Here is a 12,855-nt window from a genome sequence, read left to right on the forward strand (position 1 = left end):
TGTTCTATGCCTAGATTGCAGAGGGGCCTAGAAAACATCCATCACATTTAGTGTTTCCATGAAATACCAGAAACGATGTGCTTGTGTATTTTTCTAAAACGAGAGAACATGTTCGCGCGACTATAAAGTCTTATGCGAACATTTGAACAAGTGTTCTTGTTATAAGCCTTAAATATAATAAACACGATGTCCCTGAAAAGGTTTAATGTTGTTTCCGTTACAAGCAGGGCCCACTTGTAACACTTCGTTAGGCAATTAATGTCCCGTGAACTCTACGTCAACTTTATTGTTTAACAAAATAGCTGTTACGTCTGTGCACGTGGTTCAGACGAATTTATTAAACATTTTACGGCACAATAACTTGTTCATAACATGCTGAGATAAGAATTATCAAAAGAAATTCACAGCTATTTTAAATAGAGAAACGCTTTCCATTTTAAAGACATTTTTTGCTCTACACAGCGCATTTGTCTATATTTTTTTTTTGTGCTTTAAACAGCGCTATATTTACGTTTAATCGTCTGTTTTTGAATATGTAAGTACATAAAGGTTCAACGCGTTCAATGGCAAAAGATCATACAAAACAATTAATATAAATTATGTAAATATTTATTTTGAGCCGATTGGGAATTGTAAGTGCGCGCTTGTTTATATATACTTTCAGCCAAACCTCAAGTTAAATGACTTTTACGGAATAATATTTGACAAGTCTTTGGACACTGTCCTATCTAACCTTGGCTATCCCTATTATGTAAATCAACGTATCAGCAATTTAAAATCCGTTTTATGTGGTTAATTTGAAAATCGCGTTACATGCAAGTACGCGGTATCAACAATATCCAATAAAAGTTACATAATACGTTTCAAACTGTTACAATAGCCTCAAGGCGCGCCGGCCAATATTTTTCGATTCACTACAACCGCATGCAAGCAATACATGATTCATTTCGTAATCAGAATCATATATGGAATAGAGCCAGTTTTTTGCCGGTAACATGACGGAAATTTTTAACATCCTCGGCATTGTACTTATTAATATTATCTTGGCACAAAATATTTGTATGACCAGGCCAAAGTCCACGCAGCCTAACAGCCGTGTGTGAAATTGCTTCGAGTACCGTCGCGGCCAAATTAAAATTCAGCTTAATCTGCTGGAAAATGTTTCAGATGAATAACTTTCAATTATAGGCACAACAAAAGGTAATTTCGACTTAAGCCGTTCAGGCGTACCTTTTTTCTATGTTAATTAAGAAGTAAGAAGTATGAGTAGATATACTTAGAAGGCCAAGTAGAGGAGTAATTTAAACAAAAGTAAATTTTGGCCGTCACTACTTTGTATACCTACTAGTTACAGACGGGATGCTCTGTTATAAGTAAGTAAAATGTTTATTTTTCATAAAAATACAGAAAATATTGGTACAATAAAAACCCCACAAAACCAATTCCTCAGTTTGTCTGTGGGAGTGGAGTTCGCTTAAAGTTATTATGTTTTAAAATACTTACAGATAACTTACAGCTAAGAGATCTTTTGCATAAGATGTTGTTATTGTTAGTTTTTGATGATAAAAACTCCAACAGAAATATGCGTTAAATTATGAACACTACAAAGTATTATCTAGTTTACGATCGTTGCATTGTTTTGGCTTGGAACATAATCGGGTATGACGTTTTGAAGCGTCTTGTAATCTAGTCGATGCATAAAATCGCGATGAACATCTGATTTATCCTCGTTATTTAAAACACGTGCAAAATGCGAGTGTCCTAGATGTCGACAAGTGAAGTAGCGATCAGCTAATACGACCCACTGCACAGGTTTCACTCTTAGAATAGAAAAGTGCACTTGTCAGATAAGTGTTGTAGGGCCGCTATAAGCCACACACGGCCTATATACGAGCGAAACGAATAAAGAAACAGCTAAACAAAACATAAGCTTACGAGTATATTCCTACACCCATCCTGTGACCTCTTTGCAGCACATCATCCGGTCTGGCAGGCGCGTTATTCGAAAAGCAAATATTTAAATAAATATGTTATGATAGAGAATGCTTATGCTTAAGCCTAGCGCAATATTGATTTTCCATATTCAAAAAAGTATTCGTCGCTTCAACGTGTTAGTTACCTAAAGATCCCGTATGACAGTACTATGACGTGTGCTACTGGCTGTTAAGATATTTATGATAGATGTTTAAACCGGTGTTCTTAGTTATCACTTTTCGGAAGACGTCTGCTGTCGTGAGGCAGATTTTGGCTTAGACTAAATATTTGCGATCAGCAGAACGCCATATTTCTTCGGAGGCCTCCGAGGACGGTTTGATCTTCGGGACTGTGCTTTATAGGCTACCGGCTGGGTCACAGGTGGTGGATAATGAGGGGCCTTTAGATAGCCTTCAGCTGCGAATTAAATAAGCAGTCCCCAACCGATCAGCGGCGGAGACAGCCTCCTGGCACTGGTTTGCTTGCAACCATCTAGGAGAAGAGCTTGTACTTAACTAAAGTATTTTCCATTAAGAAAATAAAAGATAATCTGTAAGTCATTGGTGCTTTCTCTCGCCAATCTGAGTAATATAACTCCCCTACTGTATGCACAACGTAGCATCCTTTTATAGTATCCAGGCTCCAGTGGGTTGATTAAAATAATAATTGGGAATACACTTTTTACTTTTTTCTGTTAAGGTTTGTACTTCCAAAAAATTTACAATGCAAAAATAATTGCTCCATATCCAAACAATTGAACCGAATTCCAACTATGGACGTTTTTAATCATTTTAATTGAAACCGAAACATATTGTTTTCAACTTCCTGGGGCGAACAAACGATGACTCATGTTTGTTTGCACTACAAATTCTACTAATATACGAGTACCCAGCTGTAATTAATTAATTTTCCACTAACTACGTCACTGAATTACAAGAATTATTGTTAGCATTACTCGCAGACGCTGCCGATGCTCTAACTAAACAGGATAAGATGACATTTTATTTTTAAATTGACGAGGCCTAAGATGGAGCTTGCCCGGAAGGTGCCTGTTCACTCTGCCCTTGAAAGCACCCGGGTTATATGCATTCGGAAATACAGAATTCCACTCCTTAGTGTTTGTAGCTAATATAATATAAGTTCTAAATAAAAAGATGGATTGAACCCGGGACCTCCGGGTCATGAGCCTAACGCTCAACCAGCGGACCACTGAGATCGTTAAGTAAGGAAAATTACTTGATTAGGCTTTTGATTAACCCAAAATTATATGAAGTATTTATATACTCACATTGACTAAGCTGACTCCCAGGCACACCATCCACGCCCAGCCCCCATCAGGCGCCACCTTCTTCGTGGCAGGCTGAGCCGCCTTCTGGAACTGACCTTTGCTCTTCTCTGCCGTCATTTTAAGCCTTTGTCACCTACGTTCCTGTAGACAACACGAAATACATTGAATATTAAACCAGACGCAGTAATATGCCGTAGTAATTACTAATTTACTAATAATGGTACTTTACTAATAAGTATTACTAATGTCAATCTGCATGCCTGCCAGTTACCTTTAAACTGAAATGCATTTTGATGGAAATTGGCACATAGATAGATCGAAACTCGGAGACGGGCTTAAAGTACTTTCCAGAAAGAACTTAGTAGGTAAATACTAATTTAGACCGAACTTAAAGGGAATTCCACGAGGACGACGCGGCGGAGAGCTAGCCAAAACATACTGAGTACGAAGGTCAAACTTAGAAAAAATAAAATAGATACATCAGGATTGGTTGCTAGGGTAAAAACAACAAGTTCTTCGCATCATCGACATAATTTGCCTATGTTAGTGTAGAATCGAAGAGAAACAATTATAGTTCTTATATCGTGTGGGTTGCGAGGTATCCGACCGACGAACGAAGGTTACTATTAAACTCTTACATGGGTCTACCTATATAATAAAATCAATTGCCGTGCTTAGTTTCGCAAAATCTCGAAAATGGAATGACTGATTTTGATGAAACTTTTTGTGAACGTTTGAGTCCTTGGAGGGTTTACATTGACGCTGTGATCGGGCAGGGCAACGTCTGCCGGGCTCACTAGTAATAAATATATAGATATGTGCGATAAAGAATTAAAAGATATATTTTATTTATGTTCACTCCTTTTATTTTCTCCTTTTTACAAAAAAAAGCAGTGCAACTTACACTCTAACCCCCATGGTATAATAGACAACTTTGTACTTTTTAAAAACTTCCTTCCATCCCATACATTAACCATCCTAAATTCAGGCCATAAACAACCAAATCCTCATTCATTATCCTACCATAGTACTCTCTCTTACTTTCTATTAATCTTACGTTCCATTCTACTCACTTTTCTGCAGGTAGAGTAAAAAAACACTACATATTTACTGACTTCAAGGAAGTAAAGAATAGACGGCAAGACCACATGTATTCACCATATACAACACTGTCGTTTTAAACGGAAGTTTGCCTACTTCCAAGATAACTAGTTTTCGAAAAAAATACGTTTTAAATGGAACATACTAATAAACGCGGTTTATGCGCATACGCATAGGTATATTCTGCTAGTAAAAAACCGTAATAGATATAAGCTGTGCCTTTTGCTTGTCAACGTATCAATTAATTTTAGCATTGTTTTGTTTTACTTTTTTACTATATTTTTTTTGAGGTAACTTACAGCAATTGCACGTTATAAGGACTTTAATAACATCATTTCTTTTATAAATAATACAGCCTTTTATAAGTAGTACAAGTTACTACGTAGTGTAGAAAATTATAGATACTAGCGTAACCGCTAACTGCCTAACATATACATATAACATGAACAAAACGTTTTGACGCTTATGACCACCTCAGATTAATTAATGTAACTTCAATATACTACGTTAAAAGTACATTTTATTTTTCTGGAGTTTTTATTCCACCAATGACCTTAAATTGACACTCGTGTCGAAATTCCGTGAAGGCCATCTGCAGGAAAAAGAAGTACAAAATCTATCCGTCGTGACTAGAAAAACAAATAATTTCTATATATCTTCTAACTGCCGCTTACACTTGAAGTAGAACTAATTTAATTTACTAATAACATCACATCACTAATAACATGAAAAAATAATTATTTTGTACCTAGCTAGGTTCCAATTCCAACTTATCGCAAATACATCGCTGCAATAACAAAATGCATATTCATTATAAACTAATAACGTCCTTCGTAACCGAAACAATAATATATATAGACTATATCCCAATTGGGGTAGTCAGAGGATACGTCTCAAGATGATTAGTTCATCTTGAGACGTATCCTCTGACCCACACCTCACCGAGCTTTCTGTTAGACTAACCGTATCGCCGTCCTATAATGGTCGAGCCAACTGCGTTAGTGAAAACTGTAAACAATATTAAACTCGTTCTTCTTCTCGTGTCGTGTGGGTTGTGAGGTGGAGTACCAACCTCATCAACCCTGGTGTCAGGGTTACTATTGAGCCGCCAAAGGTCCCTGATATGTAACGATTACTCACATCAGTAAATAGTAACCGGGACCAACGGCTTAACTTGCCTTCCAAAGCACGGATCATCTTACAGACAATCGGGTGATCAGCCTGTAATGTCTTAACCAAACTAGGGCTCACATAGTGATTTTTTGTGATATTTCCCCACCGGGATTCGAACTCAGGGCCTACGGATCGTGAGTCCAACGCTCAACCACTAGACCACGGAGGCCATTAAACTCGTTGAAAAAGTATTATCAACTCTAGGTAACTTGTTGCTTATACAAAATCTGATCGCGTGGATTTCTCAATTTACGTCAGTAAGTACATGCTGACTTGTAGTGATACCGATATGGATGAAGTACTTGAGCGTAGAGCATCTTTTTATTTGGCTATTAATCATTGTGTTCAGTCTGTTACGAGTATGTTCGGTGACGGGCGTTGAATTATCAACACGATATGAACATGTTTTGTTTCGATTGCCGACCGCCGGCCGCGTAACAATAATTTTGATAAATAAAGCCATATTCACCCAAGAATTTTGAAATCATATATTTTTAGAGCATTTACGAGTTTAGATACGTAGTTTTCACTATAAGGAGACTATATAGATATCGTTGAAAAACCCGTTGGAAAATCACACTCAGATGTGATTTTTTTTGACAAAACCTCGCAAAAGACACACTATTTCCAATCCAGGTTGCAGTGGTCAAAATTTTTTCTCCAGAATGAAATGAATACAATGAAATCGACGTTTTGTTCAAGAAAATCATATTAAAAAGTATTTTTTTAAAAAAGCTTACTTGGTTTTCACTATAAGGCAACGATACGGTCATATTATAATTGGTATTTCAATGCAATAATAATAAATAATAAAGAAGGGACGGGTAATCGACAGGCATAAAATTAATGGAACACAGGTCAATTTTAGGCAGAAATATAAACACCCTTCCGAAATTTTACATTGGCCAATAACCCGGACGAATGAAATTGACAGCACACATTTTAAAATTAAAAGATGTCAATCATCCGTGCCTGTCCTTTTCGGCGGATACGAAAATGACAGGTATAGCTTAAAATATGACAAAAAAACTAAAAAGAGAGTAAGGGAATAGAGACAAATACTGAGAATTATTGAGGACAGAAGAGGCAAGATGATTGGACACCTACCTAATAAGACACGACGAATTTATTAAAAACATCATAGAAGGAAAGAGAGGAAGGGGAAAACCAAGAAGAGCTTACATGGAACAGATTAAAGAAAAGGTTAACGTCGTGTCTTATAGGGAAGTCAAGGAATTGGCCTTTGATAGAGTAGAATGGAAAATGCTACACCAACAAGAGCGTGGCTCTTAAATTTATGATGATGAGCTTAAAATATAATTAGGATGTGTCTGCAGGAATCGCAGCCATTCTGTAGGTAAATAAATGGGACAAGTTATAGGGCAAATATGTTTAAACTTTAATACACAATAAAGAACAACAAATGCAATATAAATCTCGCCCGTTAGCCATGTTAAATCCAATGAAATTGATTGGAGTGAATGCAATAAATTACAGAAAATGAGACTCGCTCGCTCGAGCTAGAATGGACTGAATCACTGCGGTTACCTATCACAAACCTGCATTGCGAAGACTTCCAGATTATGAAGATTTACATTCAACATGTATTTTTTTTAATCTACGGCCTTCGTCATCTCCCTAGCATTATCCCGTTTTTCACAGGGTCCGCTTACCTAACCAAAAGATTTGACAGGTCCGGTTTTTTACAGAAGCGACTGCCAATCTGACCTTCCAACCTGCGAAGGGAAAACCAGCCCAATACAGAACGTCCTCCACGTCATGTACACGACGTCCCGTGACGTCACGTGACGTACGGAACGTCTACGGCCTTGTGCCGAGGCTTTTCTAGCGTCTTTTCCCCGGCTATACAGGTTGTGAGAATACAGGTAGTTTTAGACGGATGAGACGTTTGTTATGTAAAAAATTACTCAAAATTTAACTATGTTACCTACTGAATAAATTCCATTCCTCGGACATCGGATCGCAAACTTGATGATTTTTTTTGCAAACGACGCTGAGTGTAAACAGTCGCTAAATCCCGTTAGTGAGAAAAGGACGGTGAATCACGCAAGTAGCACGTGCTAGTGCTACTGTACATCCATGCTGGCACCACGTGCGCTCGCGCCCCTCCACGGAGATTTCATGTAGACTCGCGCGCGCTACATCGAGGTCAGATGAACAACTACATCTTGGACTGACCAGTAACTTGCACGAGTTGTCCGCGAGAGCAATGACTCGCTAGCTAGACGCTCACGCACTATGTCAAGAGCAAGATCGAATGAACATAGTATAGCACCACGCCCGTGTCCCCAAAGGGGTAAGCAGATGTGTATAGACACACCCACTCTTCGCCAAATATGTATAAGTCCTATGTAATAGGAGGCGAGCCTATTGCCATTAACCGGACACAAATCCTAGAAACTTCAAAATATAGATATCAAACACAAATCCTAGAAACGTCAATATATTATAGATATCAATATATACCTATATATACCAATTATCTGTGATCCAAACATGAATTCAAACTCACCAAGGCGAATTGAATAGTATAGAACCTGAACTGGGATTCAAACCCGTGAAACAACGATATAAGTACCTATAAAGGATTCAAGAGCGAATGAATATAATAATAAATAGGTAGGTAAGTATGCGAATGTTTATAAATAATACGGCGGCCCATAATTGCTATTTGCTTTCTTTTACTAACATAATAATATGGACTAGTTTCCGAAATAAATAATTTGAATTATTGTTGTACTCTGGCTGTGGTAAGGAAGACGGCGACTTTTGGTTTACCACATTAAATTTTCAAATAAAGGCACACAAAATTACATGTTACGTTGCAGTCGATCGTACAAAAAGAAGAGAGAAAGTTTTGGCATTTTAAACATAATAATATAATTTGTTGGATGTTGCCAACAAATACACTTTATCGATGACGCATCGACGAGTAATCATGTTACAGAGTAGTTGCACAGAATCATTGACCCCACAACCAGGTTTTTTCATAAAGCTATATAATTAAAATCGAGCACACTTCGTTGCAAAAAGTAAGTACATGTCGGCGGAGGGCCACAGTCCACATAGTGAGGTTCCATGGGGGATATAAGGAAATCCTTTTGAATGTATAGTTCACTTTTTTTATTGAAATTCGGGCAGAGTAACAGCTTACAACACAGTTCAAATACAAATGTGTCCGCTCGAATGGCGCGCGGACTTAAATACGTGACAAACAACCCCCCACTACTACCCTGACCACGCCATTCAAGCGTCGTGACTTACAATTGATTTAACTTCTAATAAATCAATATTACAATTAAATTATTAGTAAAAATACAAGAAGTTGCATATAAATATAAATACAATTAAATAACTTATTTTGCGTAATACAAATAGAGAATTATAAATAAACTAAAACCGGAAGTTGTAAACACTCAACTCGGATGTAATCATAAATTGATTTAACATAAAAATAACACGATACAGTTTTCCTACTAATTACTTATAGTAATATAGTGAACAAAAAGGTACGCCGCCCATATACACATACATAAACTCACGCCTGTTTCCCACCGGGGTAAGCAGAGACTATAGAATTACATTTACTTCGATCCTGACACACTTCTCTTGCTCCTTGAAAAAAAAGTAAGCTTACTTTCAAAAACATCATCATATCTAGTGTTCTTTGTATATGAATAATGGATTTTCAAAACAGGTTCCATTCAAAATTATGCGGAAATGACTTGGCAACAAAATTTACAAATGCCACAGCATAATAAAATAGCCAGGTGTACATTTTTGCTCAGAAAAGTAATGTCAAACGCTTACGTTGTAGATAATAATGTCATAGTAAACCAGACCTGTTATGATAACAAACGTTTACATAAGGATTAAGCTGAAAGCTCCGCTCGAGTGTAATCACTCATTTATTATAAAGGACAGACATTTATCATACTTTTTCGGGGAAATCTCGACTCTGAATTAAGTTACGACCTTCAAGAGACCTTGTTTGTTTGAAGAATTAATTCAGCCCTTGGAACAAGTAGGTTCCAAAGAGTAAGTGGGTTTATCACGTGAAAGCCAGTAGCATTGCAAAATATGCATTCTTTAACAACGACAGTGCTTTGAGAATACTATTACCAGATGGTTTTAAAAATAGCCCCGCGTTTCCTTCACGTCTCACAATCTCACTCAATGCACTCGCGACCTTGTCCCCAACGCGACTTTGCTCCAGTGTGCTTCATATTTGAGAATACTAAGGGCTCTATCACACAAACTGCAATGTCGTAAGTGCGCGCAGTAAACAGCCCTATTTATTTTTTACGCACAAACAAAAGTACAGAAAGAAAACAAACAGTAAAGGTAAGCTCATCTCTAAGAAGGCGATTCTTTCAGCTAACCGAACGTGACAAGACAAGTAGCAGTTCAACATTCCACAAAAATTGACCGAACTCAGACGTGACATCAGATTCATGCATCTGATGGCTGCAGTCTAATGGTGGCGACATAGATTTAGTTAATAAACTGCTATACTATACCAAAGTATCATGATCGCAACCGATAGAGTTAAATCAGGATTGAATTAAGCAGGTAAACCATTCAACGGATATCACCGTATCGTTTGTTTAGTGCGTAAAATATCAAGCCGTGGCTAATTTTAACACCGTGTAATCGATAGACCGGTACTTATCAATGCTCGCGTGGGTTACTCTCCACGTGGGATGACCAAGAACGTTTAAAGCACAAAATTATACGCACGATAATTCGGACTCAAACGAACTTGCCTGTTAAGTGATGTTTGATTCAAATTATGCGAGGGTGTCAACCGAAGACGATTACATGGACATGTACCATCATCATCACACATTTAGAGTACACGATTGGAAAGAAAACTATGATCTCCCGTCTCACTCCCGCCTCACCACCCATGCACGATAATTCAGAACTGATGTAGTTCATTATTAAAATCCCTATCATGGTATAAAGACGTCATGATAAATACGAAAGCATCACATGCTGTCACTGATAATCAGAAACGTAGAGGGTTCATACTCAAAGAAACACTTGAACCATATTGGCATCAGTCAAAAGTAGTTTGACTTACCAAGTCTGACAAATGCCTGTCCCGCTAAGTACAGTAATGAGCAATATAATTGAGGACTCTGTCGCACTAACATATTTGACATTTACTTAGTGAGACTTACAGTGCAATTCGTCAAAAAAAATCATGTGACATGGTACCAAAATGTATGCATATTGATGCTCGTGACCGTACCTAAGTGTCTATAGACCGTATACGGTTATTCGCTCGCGAAACACGTCCCAGACGAAACAGAGTGATGAAAGAAAAGAGCCAAGACTTTTACAGACAGCATTATCATAAATTAGATGAACAGTCGTTGCAATTGCAATATACGACGGAATTCGGGTCTTTTTATGAGATATATGACATCTATACTCAACACGCCTGATATGTATGATTAACGTTTTAATAAAGAAAGCTGATGTGACGACGTCAAGGCATACCTACATATTAATCTTTAACCTATATCTTTGGTAACAATAGCTCTTTGATGTACGCGATAAAATGGATTAATTGTTGAAATCAGGTAATATAAATTGGATATCGAGGTGGTTATCTTAGAAATTAATCTGATAAAATTTGTGTAGATAGATTTGTCCACAATGATATGGTATGTAAAAACAAGATGCACGATGGTAATGACTAATGGAGAACTAGAATGGAAAGAACTATTACAGAAGTCCTTTACAAAACCTGCCCTAACAACATCGGCCGATAACCCGCACTGATGTCAGCATCGCACAAAAACGCCGGACGCTGAACAGATAACTACATATTATTGTTACGAAGCAAAAAAGCGCTTTTCAGTACCTTTTTTTTCAATAATATAGACTCGCGTTTGGCCTCAATCTCACCTGATGGTAAGTGACGATATGGTCTAGGATGGATCACACCTAGCAAATGCCTATTCACTCGAGCCTTGAAGACTCCCAGATTATAACGAATTGGAAAAACAGACGACGGCAAGCAGTTCAAATCCTTCGTTGTTCGCATCAAAAAGGAAGAGGCGAAACGTTTAGTGCAGATTGGTGGTATATCCACAACATAAGGATGAAATGCCCGCTGACGCCTAGTTGTCCGTAGATGGAATGGAGTGGGTGGAATTAACTCGTGAAGTTCCTGCACACACTCACCGAAGTGTATCCTATAAAAGACCGCCAGACAAGCTACCCTTCGTCTGTGGTCTAGTCTTTGGAGAGATTTGACGATGCCAGCTTAATATCGAAGATAAGCGTTCACGTACCTACACATCCGTTGGCGTCCAACTATGTTTCTGATAACATGGAAATGGACCGCTGAACAGTCAAGTCACGTCTTAAAATATCCTAAAAATACAACCGTTATTAACACTACAGCGTTTATAATGGCAAAATCTACTATGGAACTCGTTAGTGTTTATTTACAAAGTAAGTATTAAGCTAAATCGCTCACAAAGAAAGATCTTACACATTCTCTTTTATCAAAACAACTGATTGATCTAGTGCTGTTCAACGTATCGTAGAAATCACGTGAAAATATGTTGATATATTGTTGCTATCTATACTCGGCCTCAGCCTTAAAAGAAAACAATATGATACAGACTTGCGACATGATACTCCAAGACAAAGTAAACAATGTAGTAGGTAGGTACCTACTTGGTACTTTGTTTGGGTAAACTTTACACCTCATTAGGAGACCTCGATCTGATTAACTATATAAGAAAAGAATGCGAAATACGTAGCGCAGAATAACAGTGGACTCAACATCTACATATTTTGTGTTTGCTAGAAGATTCGTGACCCGAGGTCAATGGAATTAAATCTGCAGACATAGTACTACAGAATACTTCATGTGTTATTCATTAGCTGCTATGGATTCATTATTGTAATTCACAGGCTATTTTTATAAATAGTACTATTTGTTTTCGAAACAATAGTTTATATCAGTAAGCAAATATGACTGCTAAAATTACGACGACCTATCAGTTTAAAAATAGAAAAACCAAATGATTGCTAACATACGCCTTTCCTGTCAACCATTATTCCAAGGTTGTAATAATCATGATGGACACGAGGAGTCTGCGCACGAGTGTATTGGCACGTATGCACGCATCCGTAATCAATCTAGGACTTAAGTTTCTAGACAACTTTCTCTAGAAAGATGTCACGGAATCTCCTAGCAAGCTAGATTTGACACGATAAAATTATTCTAAAAGTTCACGTTGCTTTGGTACGTCACCATAAATAATAAACCT

General features: G+C 37.5%; 1 protein-coding gene across 1 annotated transcript in view; it reads right to left on the reverse strand.

Moving 5' to 3' along the window:
- LOC126366173 (monocarboxylate transporter 9) overlaps positions 1 to 12,855 on the reverse strand; it is a 28,326-nt gene that overhangs the window by 12,868 nt on the left and 2,603 nt on the right. Inside the window, exon 2 of the mRNA XM_050009135.1 lies at positions 3,263 to 3,403. Within this exon, the coding sequence (XP_049865092.1) occupies positions 3,263 to 3,379 (117 nt within the window). The 5' untranslated portion in view covers positions 3,380 to 3,403. The remainder of the gene's footprint in view (positions 1 to 3,262; positions 3,404 to 12,855) is intronic.

The sequence above is a fragment of the Pectinophora gossypiella genome, chromosome 4 (assembly GCF_024362695.1).
Source record: "Pectinophora gossypiella chromosome 4, ilPecGoss1.1, whole genome shotgun sequence".
NCBI lineage: Eukaryota > Metazoa > Arthropoda > Insecta > Lepidoptera > Gelechiidae > Pectinophora > Pectinophora gossypiella.